The sequence below is a fragment of the Acanthisitta chloris genome, unplaced genomic scaffold, assembly GCF_000695815.1.
Source record: "Acanthisitta chloris isolate BGI_N310 unplaced genomic scaffold, ASM69581v1 scaffold1740, whole genome shotgun sequence".
Taxonomy (NCBI): domain Eukaryota; kingdom Metazoa; phylum Chordata; class Aves; order Passeriformes; family Acanthisittidae; genus Acanthisitta; species Acanthisitta chloris.
In genome coordinates this window covers 73,380-95,847 of record NW_008649727.1, presented here as the reverse complement: position 1 = coordinate 95,847, position 22,468 = coordinate 73,380, and the positions used below count along the sequence as shown (strand labels likewise).

General features: G+C 33.6%; 1 protein-coding gene across 1 annotated transcript in view; it reads right to left on the bottom strand.

Moving 5' to 3' along the window:
- The window catches only part of LOC103810674 (ryanodine receptor 3-like), a gene marked incomplete at its 3' end in the record, with an annotated part of 98,413 nt that overhangs the window by 6,314 nt on the left and 69,631 nt on the right, over positions 1–22,468 (bottom strand). The window contains exons 4-11 of the mRNA XM_009083623.1: positions 20,276–20,350; positions 19,206–19,284; positions 16,629–16,741; positions 16,067–16,166; positions 13,850–13,943; positions 10,868–10,942; positions 9,592–9,748; positions 3,504–3,677 (exon numbers count right to left, since the gene is read on the bottom strand). Coding sequence (XP_009081871.1) covers positions 3,504–3,677; positions 9,592–9,748; positions 10,868–10,942; positions 13,850–13,943; positions 16,067–16,166; positions 16,629–16,741; positions 19,206–19,284; positions 20,276–20,350 — 867 coding nt within the window. The remainder of the gene's footprint in view (positions 1–3,503; positions 3,678–9,591; positions 9,749–10,867; positions 10,943–13,849; positions 13,944–16,066; positions 16,167–16,628; positions 16,742–19,205; positions 19,285–20,275; positions 20,351–22,468) is intronic.

Sequence of the window (22,468 nt, the reverse complement as noted above, 5' to 3'; positions counted from 1 at the left end):
GAAAGAGAATCTTCACTATCTTAAACATCATTTACTATAAGATTCATTCATGAAAAGACTATTGACAAAAATCTAGTTGGAGTGACAAACATCATAAAAATTACAACACAGCTAAAGGAGCAACAACATTTATGAGCAACGTCTGACTCATTTAACTGTTTCTATACATTATGTTGGATACTTATCACAACCAGATGTAAACATCATATGAACCTCAAGCAATAGGAGATCCTTTGGTAGGGTTTTAATCTTTCCTTTTAAATAAACATACAAGTTCACAGAAAGGCAGCATAACTTTTAGGTATCATGAAAATAAGTCTTGGTCATTTTGAGTCATTAAAATCCTACAGCAATGCTGTGAGAATTAAATATGAGTTATCCTGCTTCTTTGTCCAAGATGGGATCTACTGAATTATCTCCTGAAAAAATATTTCTTTAGCTCTAAGTTAGTAAAAATTTGCAACCCACCTTCCCAGTCAGCAGAGTAATTCTGAAGGCACTGAATAGTTAACAAAGAAGCTAACAATGTTATATCAGTTGTTACTGCCACAAATAGGAAAGTTATTTACCAAGAGCTTTTTTGTACATATTAGTATATAGATATACCAAAGCACTGGAAAGCAATATTTTTCGATAGTCTGCAGAATCTAGATTACACATGTGATCTGTTCCTTCAAACATAGTGAGGAAGTGCTTTTAAGAGACAAACATCACCCTCTGAGTTTATTTGGACACCGGAATGCACAAAAAAATGGAGAAGACTGGAAAGATACTTTTGAATGATTACGTTAACAATATTACCTTAAAGGAGACCAGTTTACATACTGGTCATATTTCTACTCTGTTCAAGTACTTCTTTATATAGACGCTCGGTCTGGGAGACCTTGCTAGCTTAAATATCACCATTTCCATAAAGAAGGGTCCTGATGTTTCTAAACTGAATAATAAATGTAGAACTGCTCTTCCCACCACAAAACTACTAAGATAATGTTTGACAATCATTGCATGTAGCTCCAGATTTTGACCTACAGGAATGAAAACATTTGATAGATAGGATATTAAAGCTGCCATGACGTGAAAGGAATTGCATCTTCACCATTGTAGAGCAGATACACACTCTTCTCCCTGAGAGTGAGAAGTCTTTTAGAAGGACCTAATCTTTTAGATTTCTCTGACCAAAAAAAAAAACCCAGAAAACCAACAAACAATCCAAACATCAACTAAATTATCCAGAAACACCACAATGACAAGAAAGTGCTATTTAGAACACCAGTAAGTAGATCACAGCCAGAAGCATCCAGCACTGCCTACATCAATTCCTCAGATAAAACACTTCTCTGCATATGAAAAGGGGCATTTGGCACTGCCTTGCATGTTGACTTACAGCAAAGCATTGACCAGCAGCATGAGCAATGGCCTCCAGGACATGAATCCAAAACATGGAGGAAATGTTTCTTTGTTCTCTGAGCACAGCATTTTGAAACTCTGCAGGAGTTCATTGTTCGCATAGAAACAAGCTCTCAGACTGGAAAGATAGATGTCTACCACGCACTGGATGGTGGAGGGATGTTGATCAGAATATTGATATAAACATCAAAATTACCTGGCAAAGTCTTGAATCTGTGGTTACCATGATCTAAGAGAGATATAACAGATCATGCAACAAAAGCCTCATGAATGATGCCAGAATTTCCTTCATATTTGTGTCTTGCAAAGGCAGTGTAATAAGTATATATATGAAACTGCACCAAAGATCAAACAATATAAAGTTTTTCTTGGATTTTTTAGTAATTTACAACACAGCTAATCCTATAGTTGTTTTCTCTGCTCTCCAGATTTGCAGCAGCTGACAGTGATAATAGCTAGGTTCTGTGGAAATAAAGCACCCTTTGCTTCTTGCAAAAACAAGGTATTTCTCTGTCCTCCTAGGGCTAATGAATCACGTCATAAAAAGTGCAGGTCAGCTTGAGGACTACAGTGAGTGAAAGTAAGCGTCTCCTGACACAATGATGGCAGAGAATGAACACAAAGCTATGACTTCGCTTTTACTACAGAGAATAAAATTTTATATGCAATTTAAAGACAAGTATACCTCTAAACTTGCTTACAAAATTATAGTGGAGTACCATGTACTGCAGAGGATGAAAAACTCTTTGTTGCCTCCACAGGAATATCAGTTACTGAAAGGTAAAAGGCTTGGGGTTTCTTGTCTTTGAAGGCATGTAACGAGATGGAATTCTCCAGGTGAGAGGGCAACAAAAGATCTGAAGTCTTTGAACATGAATGAAACAGTTTCACAGAAGAATAAAAGTGACAGGTAATTATGGAGTCCCTTGCTGCTGAGCAAAAAACTGGGGAAACAATATACTAAAGTTCACAGGAAGCTATTGTAAAATTCTTCATTGAATACAGAAGAAGAATCTACATGCCGCCTTTTCAAGAAGTATAATTGGACCCTCTGAGGAAACAGAATGTCATAGCCAGTTCTGGCATGGGAAAGGAAGAGGTTGTCATTGTGTGATTTCATTTTTGATCAAGAAAATACTGAATGACTGGCATACAAAGAATTTCTCTGATCAGCCAGGTTGCTGAGAAGTGAAGGGGCTGGGCACTCCCTGTCCATTTTTGATGACCACGTGTGCTGCTTAAGAATAAATGCAATTGTGCCAAGGGTGTGCGATGAGGACCTCATTGTTTTGTACTACAGTGCTTCTGTACAGGCATCCTCTTATGAATGTACATATGTACAAGTAACTAAAGAAGAATTCCAACCCTTTTTCAGTAATGAACTTTTTTTCTTTGACATATTCTAATGATAGGTTTAAGTCATAAAAATCTATGAATAGATAATCAAGGAATCATTTCATAATGACACAGTTATGCGAAACTAGTACTAAACCCCTGAATTCTGAATGAAATGTGAACAGAATTTGAAGATATAATGGGTCATATGCCCCTAATTAAGAATATATCCGTATCCTATAATCAAAAGGCTGAGAAGACCTTCTTGCTATCACATCATATCACAATTACATCTAACATTTTGGGAGGAAATTATTCATTGTTATCCCTTAAGAAACTTGAGGATTTTCTTGGGCCATTTCTTGAGTGAAAAATTTAATTGCCATTTTACACAATATATTCAATTAAAAAATCTAAAACACCACTGAATATAAGATGATTTATAAGTTTACACCTACAAATAATTAAATGTAGATTTTTTTTAAAAAATTATTTACCTATTGAAATCAGGAATTTCCATCTTTACTGGTGTCAAAAATAAACACTGAGCCCAAATCAGTAGTTTCTTCTGTCAAGAAAAACAGCTAAATATGTGTCTTAGTGGCAAAGTTTTCTTTCAGTTACATGGTTATGCTCATATCTGCCATAGTTTCAATTTTTAGAATTAAATATTCACATTTTCAATATAAAATCACAAAACAACTAAATCTACAAACTGTTATGCAACTGACATTTATTTCATAAGAAACATCAAACGTTACCTTTCTTTTCAAGGGACCTAAACGTGCAGATTTAGCATCCTGTGCTTTGTAAGTCAACCATAAGGCCGTGGCCACATGTTGAACAAAGCAGATTGAATCACCGTACTTTATTTCTGGGACCCCCATTCCATCAATGTCACGTTTAAGACTAGAATCCTGCTTTTCTTTTAGCTCCTAAGAAAATAAAATAAAGTTGGCATTTAATATCTATACTGGAATCGAATAAAGCACTGCATTCTACACTGATACATGTTACAATACTGAACAATATTTATGCTACTTATGCTGTTAAGATGCAGCTAAATTTCATTTCACATAACTTCTATTTCTATCCAATTAGTTCTTCAGATTGTGATTAAAAATAATTTCAAATCTAAAACATCATTTTCACTGAAGCAAGAAAAACCAAGTAAAACCATTACCATGTAAAGATTTATATTAAAAAAATCTTTAAAATTTAAACTTAACCTACTCAATAATGGAGTTACTGATGTAAGTAAAGTTTCCTTTAATAGAGTCTGTAGAGCTCTAGATAACTAATTTTTTTTTATTTTAACTTAAAAATGAAAAATAAACAGAAACCTATTTTGAAATGAGGTCAAAATATTTTTGTGCTAAAGAACTTTTGCTTATAAATTGTACATGCAAATAGACACGTCACTTGGAATACTGCCTCTATATTGCAACAGCTAACAAAAAAAATACAATTTGGCTTTTATATTTATTTTACTTTTGCATTTCTTATTTTTTAAAATTTATTTTATTTTTACATTTTTCCACTTTATAAGAAGAATTGCATGCTTTCAAACCTCTTTTAAAGACATTGCTCAATGCTGGAGGATTTTAAGACTCTAGTACAAAAGCAAGTACTTTTTTCTTTAAAATAAAATAATTGCCCTATCAAAACTGAATTCAGGAGTAAGAACAGGATTATGTAGCAAATTTTGTAAAAGCTAATTATGGATACACGTGATTAAACAAAAAAAACTTTAAATAAATAATTAAATTACATCATTTTTCTATGATTTCTACTGCTGATGGACTTCAGCATAGATAATTGTTAATTTGTTGCTAACTAAAGAAAATATGTTAGGAACTGATACACAGTCTAAATTTTTATATGAATAACAGGTTCTTTTACTTCATTTCAGGTTACCAAATGCTCAACAGCTGTGGAATAAACAGAAGTTGTTTATTATTAGCTATGCTAACGTCTTTTCATTTATAGGGAATTCAACTGTCACATTTTAACAATAATTTTAGCTGAAACAGATACCATTATAATTCCAAGATGAAGCTGAATGAAATTACAAGACATTCCTTGGGGACACCATCATAATGTCAAGACTACGGGAAATCATGTCACATCATATTCGCATGGACTACACTATCATGTACAGATAAAGATGAACTATTTCAATACACATTTGTGGTGAGACCATTAAATGAAAAATACAATAAAATACCACAAATTCATTAACTGTCAGCAATTAATTATTTGACTTTATATGGCATCCTGAATACTAAAACCTTTTTGTTCTCAAATATTGCATATGCATCAATAATCATGCATCAATGAAAATAAATTATAAAGTGATCCTAATTATGTCACTATTTTAAAAAAAGGAAAAAATGGAGTGATACTGGTCCTTTCTGACAACACTAAATGTAAAAGAAAAAACCCCATGAGTTTTTGAATTTCAGAAATAAAGCTTTAGGATAAAGCTTTAGCTCCTGAGGGCTGCTCTCACTTTAAGAAATGCAACATAAATTCCTCTTCGTCATGTTTTGCTCTTTGCATTCTGCCCAGTTTCTCTAGGATGTCAGCCAAGTAATTTGATAGCAGTGTGCAAGACAGGGTGTATTTTATAATGGCTGAAAATTATAGTCAGATGAAGATTAACAGAGGAGTTTACAAAATCAAAAACCTCTTATCTAGATATTTGCATATATCTTAGCAATAAAATATCCAAACCCTTTCTCAGCTTAACTCCCTCAGGCCATGAATTAATCACATCAAAGAAAACAAATGACATCATAGGCCTGGTAAATGGCACAGGAAAAATAACAGTAACGAAATAAAAATCCCTCAAACCAAACCAACCCAACAACCCACACACACAAAAAAAGATGGAATGAACAAAGGAATTTGAGGGCAAAGCTGTCAAAACTGATCACAAGATATTTAATGTACTAGAGGAAGGGCAAGAATTGGAAAGATAGATTCCTATGTGATAGTAGGAAGGTTAGGAATGACAGTGCGAACAGGACAAATAAACCCAACCATCTTTATGAAGATTTTTCAATGGCAAAAACACAGTAGGGGAAAAAACTTTTGATATCTTAAGGGCTTGTTTACACACCCCTAAAAATGGTAAAATAACCTAACTGCTGAACTCATACTAAATCTAACTTGCATGAGCTAATATAATTTTTTTCTTTTGGTGTTGCCTACTGCTTTAAAAGTATTGTCATACCTACTCCAATGTAACAAAAGAAAAAGATAAAAGGTCGACAGATATAGGAGCAAAGGACTGATATATTAAGCTTACCTATCTAGTGGGCTTACTGTACTCTGTACACTTTGCTGTATACATTTCTACACCCCACTAGGCAAGAAAAAAAAGTGATTTTCATTTTGCTTTCTAGTTTCTCCTCCCATATAAAATAAGTAGAAAAAATAGTTTAATACTGTATTTGAAATACAGTGCTTACTGGTAAATTATAACTGTAAAATAAGAACTTAAAAATAAGTACTTGAACTTTTAGAGACAAATGTAGTTAAAGGACTCTGTAATACCTATCATCTTATTCCAAAGCCAAATTAAACTTTATGATTACTACTAAACTATTACAACATCCTTATGTCATGTTGACTCCCTAAGACAGCTACATGCTGGCAGTAATATTCAAATGATATCAAATCCTTCTGCATGAGTCATCTGTGACTTTTGAATGTGTCAGAATGTTACTTACCAATAACTTCTTGGTTGTCAATTGCATAGACCATCACACAAAAACCCCATATAGTATGAAATCTCAAATTTTAATTACGGCCTACAACAATTTTAAATACACAAATATTTTAAAATATGTTCTTGTTCCCACTGTGTTTAGTCGGAAAGAAATTTCTATGTGGAACTAAGGTTCTGCTCAGCAGTGTATACTGAGCCAAGTACTGTGCTGGAATGAGAACATCCCATTTCAGGATTCCATTGGGTGTAGAGAAAACTCTGTTGTCACAAGGTATTATAGATCTGTTGCCTTAAAATATAAAGGTTGACAGTTTAAAACTTGGTCAAAAGTAAGTTCCATATTAAAAACAATAAAAGATGTAATTTTGAGGGGTTTCCATCAATTTTTGACGCTTGTAAGCTTAGTTTGTAGTTATTTGCAGTAAACAGGCATGCATTACACATGCTGTTTCATTGAGACCAGTACCATAAGGTCCTTTAGCATATTTTAAACTTTTAAAAAATGTTCCTTTCTGTTCTTATTTATGTAAGGACATATTAAGGAAAACTCACTTGAAATTTATAATTTAAAATAACTGTTTCAATTTCCAAGTGCTACCCAGCAAAAAGAAACAAAACAGTGAAAGTAAATACATTATGAATGCAATCACAGGTTTTGAAAAGCAAGGAACACACAAGACTGCTGAAGTGAAATGTAACAACACTGAGGATAAAGGTGCTTTTACAACAACTCTCTAACAGCTGGAAAAATAAGAATTTTTTTAAGTCATGTGTTACAGGCTCCTGGGAGGTCTTGGGCATTTGTATTCCACATAGCTCTGCCCTCTGGCAAAGACAATGCCTTTTTTTTGCAGAAACCCCTTTCTCTGGGTTCCACACTGGAAAGAATACTGCAATGGATAAATAAGTTATTTCCTTTTGGATAGTCTGCAGCAATACTTATGTGAGTAATCCAGTCTGAATCCAGTGCTGAGTACACCTCAAGCAGAAGTCTGGGCTAGATGATTTCCCAGGGTCTTTTCCAATCAGAATTATTTTATGAGTCTAAAGTACAGGAATGCTGTGAACAGCCATATATTCCAGCACCCTATTTTTAAAGATGTACACAGACAGACATGAAGGTATTAGACAGGCACCTGGAAATTTTCCTGAATTTATGCCATATTAAGGTTCAGGCAACTGATAATATTAATTCATTGAAAAAATAAACCAATCAAAGGTTTACAAACACATATGTGCAGAAATTAAAATAAACATGCTTGCATATACATAGTCTAGCTATTAGTTCTGTTTTTCCCCCTCAATCTGTCTGCCATCAGCACGTGGCTTTAAGAGACTTTCCTTCTTACAGCCCAGGTCAATCTTTGAGGTTGTTCACTTCCAAAACTTCACCTTTCTTTCTTCAGAAAGAGTTATCACTGCTTGTTCTCCTGACCTTTGGAAACCCTAATGTCTCTACCCATGGGCCAGACAATAACTATTTCTTATTCTTGGCACAGGAAAAAGCAAATGTATAACCTATTGTTAGACAAAAATATGCTTTTCTATATAGGAAAGCACAAATCCTTGGATGATGACACACTGAGCTTGTATTTAGAATAAAAATGTACATTTACAACTACATTATGTATAAACACAGTAGGCATGAATGATTTTTGCATCATTAATTACTACTGTATTTCAGTTTAGTCATTTTGGGAAGTCTAATAAATTTCACTAATATGCCTTTGAGGCACACCGCAACAAAAAGAGTAAGAAGATAGGGCATGTTTACTTAATGTAACAGAAATTATTTTATGAGTATGCTTACATAGACACTAAACCTATCAACTTAAATTTTATATATTTATATGCATAGACTAAAATATTGAGAAATAGCAGGACAGCTAGTGTCCAATTAGGCAGCAAGTATATTAAAGGAATTTTAACACAATATTTAGCATCAGTAAATGTGGTGTACCTGGGTTGCTTACTATTCTTACCAAGTTTTTTGCCAAAAGTGAGAAATGATTTGCCAAAAGTGGGAAAAAAATTACAGCTGTAAGAAATGCTCCTGCTCAGCATCATATGTACAATCTATACTTCATAGCCTTTACACTGAATAAAGAATGGAAAAGTATTTGGTGAGAAACTAGCAATCTAAGGAAATTTCCTGATAGTTTTTCAATTATGTTGATTGGCTAAAATAGAAGTTCAGAAAATATCATATGCAGTCACACTAATAAACATTTGTTATTTTAAACATGCTAAAAAGAAGTATTTGATTTATTATACTAACAAAAGTCTAGCAACTGTCAAGACTTCTCATGCTAGATTTTATTAGTATATAGCTAACTTCAAAGACTCTCTTTCACTGCCCTTCAGGGACCATATAGCATTCAGAATTATTTGGCAAATTCAGGGTTTTAGATAATAAAAACTCTATTGTAGCAGCTCTATTGTGGCAACTATTTTTAAGTATTCATAAGTAAAATAATTAAAGCACATTAAAAACTTTTAATTATCTTTAAATATAAAAACCTTGCCACTTTATGGGAAAAAAATTAATTCCACTTACCTTCATAATCATTCTTTATTCTCTCTCACTTGTACTGTTTTTCCCAGCTGGAAACTATGAAAAAGCTAGTAACATGCAATTAGCTGCTCACTAAGGAGCATAGTTTGGAAACATATGGTTTAGAAATTGCTTGCATTTAGGAAAAATTCAATTGAATTCAGTCCAGCTCCTATCAACACATTGCATGAAGAATAGCAACTGAACTGAATTTAATTGAATTTGATTATGATAGGTAGAGCTGGAATGTATAACAGTCTAATGAGATTCTGTCCAACTAAACTGATTCTGAAATTACAAGAGTATTCATACTAAACCACTGTATCTTGCATTGTATTTGTTTTCAATCTTGTTTTTCAAACCTGGTAACAATTTAGTTTATTCTTAAGTTTATTAATCATCCTTATTTTTCCACAAGGAGGCCTTTGTAACTTTCAACTCAGGTTGTTTACATTTGCTTAAGTTTAGAAATTATAAGCAATTTATACAGTTGCTGAAACAACTCAAATCTATATTGAGTGTGTCACATTTATAACAAATTTGCATTGACTTTATTTACCTTTGATGCTCTAAAACAAAAGGCAGTAGATTTTGTGTCTGACTTTTCTCTGTCTAATATTATGACTCCTTCATCTTCATTCAGAGCCAAGTACTTTCCTGTTGTAATATGTCGAAGACGGAAAGGCTGTCCCCATCTGATGTTACTTCCACTCCAGCTAAATGTAAGAGACATTAAAAAACAGTTTATGAAGTAACTGCATTTATAAAGTAACAGCATTGGAATGTGCTGCCCAGGGAAGTGATGGATTCACCGTCCCTGGAGGTTTGCAAGATGAGACTGGATGTGGCACTTAGTGCCATGGTCTAGTAACTATGGTAGAGTTGGACTCGATGATCCTTGAGGTCTTTTCCAACTAGGTTGATTCTATGATTCTAAGGAAAACTAATGTTCTTATTTTGGGCTTCAAAGGGTGTTCAGAAAATAGAACGTGTTATATATATTCCTTTTTGGTTCTGATTTCAATATTTGCATTAAAACAGATGCAAAAATGTTAATACATTTGCAAAGGGAACCCTGGAAAGGAGGATAGCTTTCATCATCTTATTTCTACACCCTCTCTCTGTTTCATTAGGGTATTAGCTATGGCATCCATAAAAAAATCCTACATGTGTAAATTAACTAGTGTATTTTAGTTGACTGACTAAACAAACAAATAAAACCTAAAGTGAGAGAGAATTATCCTCTGTTAGTTATGAGGGTATTTCATTTGCAATCGCAAACACACCAAGGGTAAAACAAATATACAGTTCAGAAGGCCATCAAAGCTAAAATATAACATATATATTTAATATATATATTATGTACAAACATTACGGTATATATTGAAATTTCAATTGCAGCAAGATAACAGATATCTAATCACCTAGGAAAGAGACAGAGCCTCAAAAAAACCACAAACCAAACCAAGACAAAATAAACAAAAAAAAATCCAACACAGCAGGGATATTACTGCTCTAATTTCTACCCATTCCTCTACAACTCTGAGTGAAAACAAGGAAAGCACTTTATTTGTGGACAGAAGTGACATCTCAAGCAGATATCCGTCACAGGCTTTAAGTATGGGAGATTAAAAAAAAAAGAAGTGTTAAAATACTGGCATTCCCCATATGATTATATGATAGTAGATTGCTTTTTATTATTGAAAAAGAACATACTAAGACATATCATATAGCATGACAAATATATTAGTCATATTCTGCCTTAAGGGTCTCTAACAAAGTGCTGTTAATATAACAAGCGTTGCTAACAAAAAAAAGTTTAAAAATCTCAGTACCTTATTCGAAGGGGTTCTACTCTCCACAAAGACCTTGCTCGAATGCCAGCTCCTCCAGTTTCATAAAGTACTTTCCTGCAGAAAAGATTCTGATCATCCTATTGTGCTTATTTGTGCTACATAGTATTTATAACTTACTTCTCTCCAGCTAAACAGATGGAGTTGAATGGACAGAAGATTCCTACTTATCAATGAAAGCATGATACACAATGCAAACATCCTATGTAAATTAGTTGATAAAATACTTTGCCTTCAAAGTGGCTGGGAAACCATACCTGTTACTTAAACACTATAAAAATATGTAATTCCTACAGTTTCCAAGAGATTAATCTAAATTACTAATAGTTTTAATAACATATAAACACAATATTTAAAAAGTATAAATTTGAAGACAGTAATGATTCTGTGCATGAACATAACACCAGAGACTTCATTCCGAGAACTACTTCTATAATTCTTATTAAAGGACAAAAATGGTGGCAATAATAAAAATTTGTATTATAATCTTTACAAAACAGGTAACACATACTTTTCCACGTTTTTGTATATGCAACACTGCACTAGCATTAGTGACCTACTCTTAAAATAACAAAACTGCAAGTAAAAGAGAACTGCTGCTTTTTCACAAGAGCATCCACATAACATTTTCTTCATCTACTTTTTTCCATCCATTCATCTTTTTTCTTTCATTTTTTTGCCAAGATGGCCTTTTTGATGTTCAATGTACCCACCCCAAGCATTCCCATTTGGCCTGTAATAAAAGACCTTGAGATTTTTGGCAGCAAATAGTCTCTGTGTGAATTGCTAAGGAGAATTCTCTATAGAAACCTTCAAAAGACTAAGATTTCTGCTCTATGAAAAGAGAAATCATCACTCTTGTCTAATTTAACTTTTTTATGACTCCTAATGAAATGCATAGAACTGATGATAGAATTAAACACAACCATTTTCTACACATCTTCCTCCTTTTCTTATTACTATTTGGGGATTTTTTGTGTATTCATTTTGTCTTGATAATGTAAAAGAGACTTCTATAACCATGATATAGCACAAACTTAGCGTTATGTCTGTTTGCTGGTTTTGGCTGGGGCAAAGTTAAATTTCTTCACCATGACTAGTATGGGGCTATGTTTTGGATTTGTGTTGAACACAGGGTTGATAATATGGAGATGTTTTTGTTATTGCTGAGCAGTGTTTACACACAGTCAAGGTCTCTTTTACTTTCCGTACTGCCACGCTGGCAAGGAAGTTGAGGGTGCATGGGAGCCTGGGAGGAGACACAGCTGGGACAGGTGACTCAAACTGACCAAAGGGATATTCCACACCATATGACATCATGCTCAGTATATAAAGGGGGAGGAAGAAGGAGGAAGGGGGAACTTTTGGAGTGATGGCATTTGTCTTCCCAAGGAACCCTTACGCATGATGGGGCCCTGCTCTCCTGGAGGTGGCTGAACACCTCCTGCCCATGGGAAGCAGTGAATTAATTCCTTGTTTTGCTCTGCTTGTGTGTGTGGCTTTTCCTTTCCCTATTAAACTGCCTTCATCTCAACCCATGAGTTTTCTGGCTTTTCCCTTCTGATTCCCATTGGAGGGGGAGTGAGCGAGCAGCTGTGTGGTGTTTGGTTGCTGGCTGAGGTTAAATCATAACAGTGTGTTATGCAGCTCATAAATCCAAAAGACAGGACAACTCCAAACCATCAATCTTAGGACATTGTATCACTATCTCACATTTGAAAATGTTCAACATAGCATTCACATTATTCTCCTATTTTATAGGAAATACATAGATTTCATTCAGACAAACATATATTTTTTTCTTTTACCCTTTATTTACTTATTGTAAAAAAAACCCAAACCAAACAGACCTTAAGGCAGTAACAATACACATAAAATGTATATTAAGAATAACTTCATACCAGGCAATAGGACTCCATGATTATTTTTAGTTTTAACTGTATCTTACTTTTAGATAACTGACAGCAGTAGCAAAGTACAGCATTTCTGAACACACTGAAAAGACATGACATCTATTTTAACCTTAAGGCAGATTGTTTATAAAATTAGTCTGCATATGTCATCTGTTCTACACAAAGTATCTAGATCCTAATACATTTGCTAGTAATTTTATACTAGGTGTGTACACTTTCATACACACTGCAAGCTTTGCAAATTTTTTTTCTATACACAAATGAAGAGAATAGCAGTACAAAAATCCTCAACAAGTACATTCTTCTGACATTCAGTTTGGGTTTTCTTTTGGCTTTGCAGACATTGTTAGTCCACAGAAATGTAAACATGAACAACTTAGAGCTGAAAAGTTTACTTGACATAACTGAATGTTACTTGTGGTATCATTATCTAAAGCATAATTTATTTGTCGTAGTGGGTATAAAGATCTTATTTGTTGAATATGATTATTAAAAGCTAGGGGCTTTGTGTATCAAAATTATTAGCTTGCTTGATTAACAGCAAAATGCAAAAATATGCAAACAAAATTCAAATAGTAAACCAACTTAATATATAATTACTGTAGCTGTAAGTTTAATACAGAAGTAATTTAGTCTAGCTAATATGATTTAATTCTCTTAACATATTAGTCAAATTTGAGAAAACTAGTAAAAAGGGGCAGAATATATAAAATATTAAAGTCATTGTAGATGCCAAATTTACAGTTATATTTTAGCATTTCTTTTTTTACATTAGCATTTTCCCTGTTAACAATTGCTTACCTCTACTTATAGTAGTACACATTAAAGACACACAATGCAACCGGATGAAATCAGTGGAAATCAACTACTTGAATTTCAGCAATAAAAGAAGTCATAAGTGATTTTCTGCTTAGTAGGTTTTGATTTCTTGTAACAATGTCACTTCCTAATTAAAGATTACTGTAAAGAGTGTTTATCTAACCTCAAATTCAGCTGACAATCTGTATCACTTTTGAGAGAAGGAAATATATAAAAATGCACCTTCACTTACTTGTGCTGTGAATCATTCTGATCTGTAGCTGGAATTGTCAAGCACTCATCATGGCCATGGAATAAACGTACTACATGCCCACCAAGAAGATATCCTGTAGAAGCAGCTCATTTACTAATTAGCTTAAATATTGGCAACATGAAAATAGGCTCAAAAAATTTTTACAAATTCAGAAGACCTAGGTGAAATCTGTTTTTCAAATTCTCACTCATAACTGAAATTAAACAAGAACAAAATTAACATGACAACATACTCTTTTATATTGTGTTTTTCACTTAAAAATATTTCTTCTGAAAATGAAGATGAAAAGAAAGCAATTTCTTAAAATTTAAAAATCAAATTAGGATTCCAATACAGAAAAGGAAAATTTTAAATTCTGCAACAATTACTGCTTTGAAAATTGAATGCTTTAGGTAAAAGCCAAATAAAATATAGAATAACTAAGTTTCTTCCCCCTTAATACAACTTAAATGATCTCAATACAAAATAATTTCATGAGTTTCATGAGTTTGTTCTGACATTTACAATTTGTGACAAAATCAAAAGTGCAGAGCAGCAGCAGGAGACAGAGGCCAGAAAAACACTTCACAGTTCTGAAGATTAAGTTTAACAGAAGCTAACTTTCCAACCCATTTACCACAAAGAGTACAGGTCAAAACCAGACACTTTGCCTCACATTAAAAAAGAAAAGTCAAAAATGGTGTAGGAGGAGAACAATTCATCAGCCCTTCAGTCCAAACCATTCTGACCTTGTAGGGGAAATTACTGCATAGTAAAAGAACACATATAAAGGAGGAAGGATCAGAAATTTTCATACTGTGCAGATGATTCAATATAAATATGTAAATTAAGAAAACAACAACTGACAATTATCCTGTTGCCAATTAATACAAAAGTCAAAGCAATGAAAGAATGTGAAACAATAAACTTTCCTGATATTATGCTCTGTCGAAAGTTTTTCACGCATCACAAAAAGTACACTGTTTAATTTTCAATCCAATTTTAGACTCAGAAAATCCCATTTTCTCAGTCTGTTCATTCAACTTGAGCTAGACTGCTATGTCTTTTCACATACAATCATCCCTCACAGAAACCATTTGAGAATTGTATATACAACTACACTTAAGCCTAAGTAGTCGTGAAAACTGATTGACACAGAAAATCTACTCTGGGCTACACAGTATAAGGGTTCCAAGTACAGCAAAGGGCACTAAGATGATTCAGAGATTGGTGCATGTCACACATGAGGAAAGGCTGAGAGAACTGAGATGGTTTGACCTAGAGGAGAGAAGGCTCTGGGTAGTCTCCTTTTATCAAGGCTCACTATAGCTGATCCCAGGGAAGTGCTCTATCTTATAGCTAAATTTTGTCCTATGATATTGTATATTACTATATCATAAGTGATTAGTTTTACAGCCAAGTGATACAAAAAGGTCCTGACTTAACAACATTCAAGTCATGAATGTGGATGGCTGATACTTTGAAGAGAACAGCAGAGGTAAAGTACAATGTTTGCTATGACAGTGTTAATGATAAAGTATGGCATTGAAATAAGGAGCAATAGTGAGTGGATGAGCCTTTCAGTACAGAACAAGACATTTCTCAGGAAAAGGTGAAGCTTCTCAAACATGACTGTAAAGTACAGTCAAGTATCTACTGTGATGTAGGATTTAGGCTGATTAAGAGAATGCATTTTCACTGAGTGTTACAGAGAGACAATAAGGATGTACACCTCTGAAGTCCAGAAAGATATTGAGCAAATGTCCTTAAAAACCACAAGCGAGAGAAGAGAGACTGCAATAAGAACTTTGAAAAAACTGCTTTCAATTTTGCCTGTACCTTTCTCTCTCTTCTGTTATCCCTGTACAGAGAGACTAGGATATAGGAAAATTTTATACAAAATCTAACCTTTCTGGCTTCAGTTACTCTGCAGCTCCTACTCCCCAAAATTAAACTGAGCCTTCATTTCTCATGTAGATTTTAATGTTTTGTTATTCTAAAGTTACAGCACTCATTTAGCTTTTCTACAGTTTAACCAGCTGTTAGATTCATATCACACTGTTACCCCTTCCATTATTCTTCTCTCTTAAGCTCCTTTTATTTTCATTAAACTTTTTGTTTTGATGTTAAGGGTGATTAATTTTTCCCCTTTTCATTCTTTATCAAAAGCATACAAAGTCATCTAAATGATATGCATTTCTAAATAAAATGACAAACCTTCTGTAATATTGCTTCCTGAGCATGTAGGATGTACATTCCATAGAGTCTGCATAAAGGAGGCATCCACCTGAATACTTCCATTTGACACAGAGAGATGCTGAAAAAAAGATGTCAGTAACAGGAAATACTGAAATTTATGCACTTAAAAATATTTAGCACACGAATATATCAACAAAACAGAATACATCATAAAGTAAATATATAAATATTCTTTAAAAGTTAGTAGTCACTATCTTAAAAAATGACATTTTTTCTAAATCTGCTCAGCAGACTCCAGCTGCAGCTTAGAAATCTTTCAGTTACAGAAACAAAAACTTCCCAAGATAGAGAATGTTGAAATACACCTTGAGAAAAAGCCATGGAAAGAGTCTTGTTCTGGGGAGGGACATCTCCCCACCCTCCCCTTTCAGTGAGGAAAAATAAAAGTGCACTATAACCAGGCATTATTTCCTAGATTAGAAAAAAGTAATTCATAAGAATCCCAACCATTTTGCCCATTTACTCACAGCATTTTGTATTTTCCCACCATGTTGGTAACTTGCTAAAGAAACAAACTTACCAGGTATCTTTCAGAGGACACACTGACTAGAATAAGATCATCACCTATTCGAACTTTCTCCCCTTCTGATCTTTGTTTAGAAGCAGGGTGTATAGTCCACCAGCACGCCTCACCTAAAGGACAGAGGCACTAATCACGGGTCTACAAAACAGACAACTGCCAAGAAATTTAAGGATATCTTTATACAGCATTGAAATGTCATAATGAAAAATGTGTCTTATAAGACATTCACCTTATAAAGCCACCTCAGTCCTCATTTCAATCAATTTCAATGCTTTCGTTTTCCTTGAAACATTTTGTCAACCAATCTGTGTCATATTTGAAGCTGATATTTCCATTTACATGTCTTTTTAAGGCAATTATCTGTTTACAAAACAGTGCTGAGAACTGCCCTCCGTGCCAGTAAATTGCTGACAGTCTGATTTATCACCTTTCAGGTCTTCTTTTGCTTAATGGTCATATTTAATTCACAGTCTTCTGTAACATTTCCACTCTAAGCTAAATTTCTGTTGTAAAATACAGAATTTTGAAATAAATACCTCACAATATTGCTACACTACAAATATCAGATCTGGAAGCAGTTCCACTAGCACTACGGAACATATGACTACAAGATAGCCAAGTCAAAGGGCAACAACCACAGAACATTTTCTACACATTAAATGTAAGATTCCAGATTACTTTGTGCACACGCACAAACACACATACTAATTCTGGGAAGATTACCTAATTTGATTCAAAATTTCATGCCCTTCAGAGTTTAGTTAAGACCTTGAAGAAAACAAGTTGAATACAACTTTCTCACCAGGCAATGCAAAGTATAAGAAAATTAAACAAAGGCAAACTTGGTAGCATCAGACAAAGCACACAAATTTGTTTGGTCACTTAAGATATTTCATGTAAAACCTCCTTAAAACAAAATTTGAAGGTTACAAAACCAATTATAGAGAAGACAATAAATAAAATTTGCATCCCTAAAAATGTAAAATGCTAAATCTTTCAGGGATTAATTTTTTAATAGCCAGGTGCTAGGTGAATTATACTTCCTGCAGCTGAAGCTGATTCACTAGGAGAGTTTCATGGGTGAGGGAGCAAGGCAAGGGGAAGTGATATTACGGCTCTTGGTTTATGAGGTTTACAGGTAGGAAGTAGGTACAAATATCCTCTGTGCAGAAACACAACTAAGCACTCTTTATATCTTGCCTTTTTTATCTTACCTATGTGTACAAGGGTATTTTTGTATATGCACAGTTAAGCAAATATCAATGAAACATCTACAGATATTCATTGCAACACCTCATGTGTAGAAGCAGACACGTGCAGTAACTCTGAAAAAAAAGCTATGAAACTGTAACAACACAATTCAGTGAAACTATTTTCACAGATATTAAACACACATTCCCTTTATCAACATGCCTAAATAAAATGGTCTCCATCTAAGGCAACAATCAAAGGTAACCAAGTAACAGGTTATACCTGTCTGAGAACACCTCCTGTATGTCTAGAAACAACTGAAAGACAAACCTCACACATACAGAAGAGAAACTTTTGTAGATAGAGTTGTCTGAAAAGAATGTTTCAAAGATTATGGCCCACAGATTTAACACATACACTGGCAGTACCTCTCAACTATTAATCAGGGTTTTTTCATTTTAATTTATTTTCAAAATAACAAAAAAGCAATAGAAAGCACAGGTTTATATTAACACAACGGGCATCTCTATTTTTGAAGCCTCACATTGATGAGGTGTGTATACAGGTACTTAGATTTTCCCTTCAAGGGAAAGTCTTGGCCTGGGTATTACAGAGTCATCTGTTACTTTCTGATGAGTACTCCTCACTTTCAGTAATGATTAACACCATGTACACAGCAGCATGCAAAACTAGTTGTGGCTCTTTGTGGCTAAATTGTTTTTAAATTCATTTAACATAGTGGCATCTCATAATATACATGTGCTTTTACAGAAGCACAATTTTTTGTTTTTTACTATTTTTCTCTTAATAGCACTATTACTGGTAGTACACTCAGAAACCAATTAATTAGATTTTAAAACTTTCCGATAATGCCATGTTGTATCTCCTCCACTTATTGTTTTGCTCTATTTTATGTTTTTCTCTTTCTTCAGCTCTTTTAACAATGTGCTCATTACATTTTTTCTGCTTTCCTGCATCATAAATTGCAAACTTCTTTAGTTGCATAGTTATAACATATATTGTGAATGCACCAATATATGGCTTTTCCATACTCTAATTCTGTTGAAAGTGTGAAAGCACAAAACCAAAACAAATACATCAAATTCATTTTATTCAACAGAATTTTTTACTTTGACTGTTAGCACCAGTGTTATTGCAATTGTGCTAACTCAGTTTGATTGCAAGGCTCTCTCATGTTCTTACATAAAGTCAGTTAGTTTGCTGAGAGTCATTAGTACTGACAGTCATCATTTTTTTTGGCCATTTTATTTCTAATGAACACATAAACATGCCACTCCTAAGCTTACTGTTACATTAATCTCAATGCCTCTTCTAAAACTAGAAATGTGTGCCACATTTTCTTTCAAAAATAACTTGCCATACCTGCTGCATTTTCTCGTAGTCCCACATCAAATGCAAGTTTATCCGTCTGGGATCTTGATGATGTTAAACATGTCAAATACTGCAAAACAGTGAAGTTATTGAAAACAAAAACCCAATAGTATACATTAATAAACATGCCAAGTGAGTACATTCACATTACTCCATCTTACTATCAGCCTGTGTTTAAATTTTTTTAATTAGTGAGGCATGATGTTGTTATTCATACAGAAGCTCTTCCTGACTTTAAAACATCAAAATCCTTTTCCACTTCAGCACATAATTCTCTGTGCAATTTAGCTCCTACCTTCTCTAATTTCACACAGCTCATCAGACAGGAACAGGCAAACGTCTAATTGCAGCATTACCGTAACAGGTTTGCTTCATGAAAACTTAACACATATACCAAAAGGCAGTAATCATACTTGCAACTCTGGTATATCAAGGCAATTACAATTTGTATGGTTCATAAATCTAAGTAACAAAGTTTAAATATTAATGTAGAGCTTTCTAGTACAGGAAAAAGGAGGGAAACTGTTGGCTTTACTTCTCATTTTTTCAACTTTCTCTTAGGTGTTTTTACATGGGCCCTAATAAGTCAAAGGTTCAAAACAGCTGAAATCTTCCAGTTGTAAAACGTAGCGAAACAAAATTTATACAAGGCATCCTGAAGACAGTATGTTTGTCATGATAATGCCTGGGAACTATGGGATGTTAAATGAAACACCTTATCCTATAACATATGATGGGAAAAAATAACATATATCAGAACAAATTAATTTGCAATAGCAGCACTTTTAAATGGAATTATCATAAAAATGGATTCCTTAAAGACACAGAAATAAACCAAGCCCAAAGGAGCTTTTCAGCTACATTTCTGAGTCAGATGAAGAATGTAAATTTAAACATTTCTGTTGTGTTGAAACACTCTTAACTATTCATATTTTTTTAATCTAGAACATAAGATGACTTGGAAAGAACATTATTCCAAATGTATATATATTTTATTTTGGTGAAATTACATTTACATGAGTTTCATGTTACTCATTCTGTGCATGTGCTTTTTCACTTACCATTTCACTAAATGAATGTCGAAGTAGTATAGCATGGCCATACAGCAGAGTTCTGTGACCACTCCCTTGTGCTGCCTACAGAACACAATGGAGAAGGTCAGAACTCCATTGCACTGTGTGGACTATGATCACAATTATGCAACAACATGAAGAGTTAATACAGTACAAGGAATGAGTGCAAATATTTCAATAAATTATGAAATGCATATGCTGGGGAAAAATCATAATAATGAGTAGGTACAGCAATACCAAAATATCTGCCAGGGGAAGAAATGTTGTTCTTTGTCAAAGACTCTCATTGTTACCTATTTTTTATTATGAATAAGTAAAAACACAGCATTTGCAAATACATATTTGAAGTTACATAAGATACTACTTACCTTTCTTATAAACTTCTCAGAGGCATTAAAGAAATGACAACAAGATAAATACATATACACAAACTGAAATCTGAAAGAGACAAAACACATCTACTCCCCAGAACAGCTTAAGCACATATTAAGAATATCTACTTGCTGGGATTAGTGTTATCTTAAGCATGTATCAGATTCATTAAAACACATGCATCTGTAGTTTCAACCAAATGCAGTTATTAATTTTGAATATGTAAAACTATTACACGATCAGGGACAGGCAACACGGGATTTTCCATTCACTTCCGTTAGAGAATTTAACACAGATCTTTTGAGCTTCTTTAGGGCTGCGTTTAAGGACAGGTTTTTTTCCTTGGATTCATGTGGAAGGGACCAAGATAATTAGAAGTAGTTCTGAGAAATCAAATAATGGTTATACATGTGTAGGCAAATGATTTTACACTCTACGAACAATACATAAGTTAAAACACCAATTAGGTAGATAAGTTTACAAGCTATGCACAACTTTTTTTCTACAAAACCCCAACTTAGAAAACACTGAGCTAAAGAAACTAATACATTCTGTAACTCAGTATATAGAATACTTAATACTAATTCAAGGCATTAAAAATGAATTTTTATTTGTCCAATTAGAAGGAATAAAAAGCGAGAAGCAATTAAGCAGAGAACTTTTTATCACAACTGCAATAAAATAAAAATCTTACTAGTATTTTTCTATCTAGTAACAAAGACATTAACAAATAGGGGGTTGAGACCTCTTTACACTGGAACTTACTACTGTTAACAGATAGTAGACAGTCTTAAGGAATTTTATAAAGTAAATTTTATTGATGAGTTTTTCAGAATTATATAGATACTATGTATAATCTCTTTCACAATATTATCCATATGATTATGGAAAATTGCTCATTACACCTAGAATTAAAATGAAAAACTCAACTCCTGAATAATGATTTTTGGACCCATACAGAAAATGTTTGGGATTAGATTATTAGGGAATTACATTACTGGGAAAAATCTAATTTTCCCTAAGGAAATGCTTTTATTTTCATCAAGACTTTCATTTTCTAAAATTCAATGTAATTGCAAAAAATCAGAAATTACACATTTTACAGAGGAAAACAAGAGGTCAGTATCAATAAAGTCTGAAAACTATGTATGCAAGGGTGACATTACAAGATGGGAGGTGACAGAAGAACTCCAGCTTCCCTGATCTGAGCCATGACATGTGCCAGTTAAAGATCTGAAGTCCAGAATAACCCATAGGTTGTGGTTATCGTGGCACCAAATTACAGAGAAAAATTAAAGTTCTTCTACTTCTCAAAAAGAAAAACTAAGGAAGAACTTAACGCCTGTGAATCGAATAGTAGTGTGCAATGAGAAAGCATTAACTGAAGTACTGAAGGGCTTCTCAATACATATAATACACAGCCTTTCTATAGCATATATCTCATCCCCATGTGATCTAAACAAGAAAGATGGTCAAAAGAATAACAACTTAATATAGAATTTTTTAACAATTCAATATCTAACTATTAAATAATTTTTAAAGTACTAAATAAAATTATTAAATCATTGGTTTCATACACTTGAAACAACGACCTGATGGAAGTCGACTAGACTACTGTCACTGAAGTGTTGAACAGTGAATGTATGAATCTGCAACAATTTTCTTGATGCATACTAAATTTCTCATTAGAAATCACTTTATCCCACTATATACACCCTGCAAAAAGTGCTCACAATGTATACATTTCCTTCGGGCATTTTAAGACACTTTCTGTAGTTTATCCTAAAATTAACTCCAGTAGACTTATGG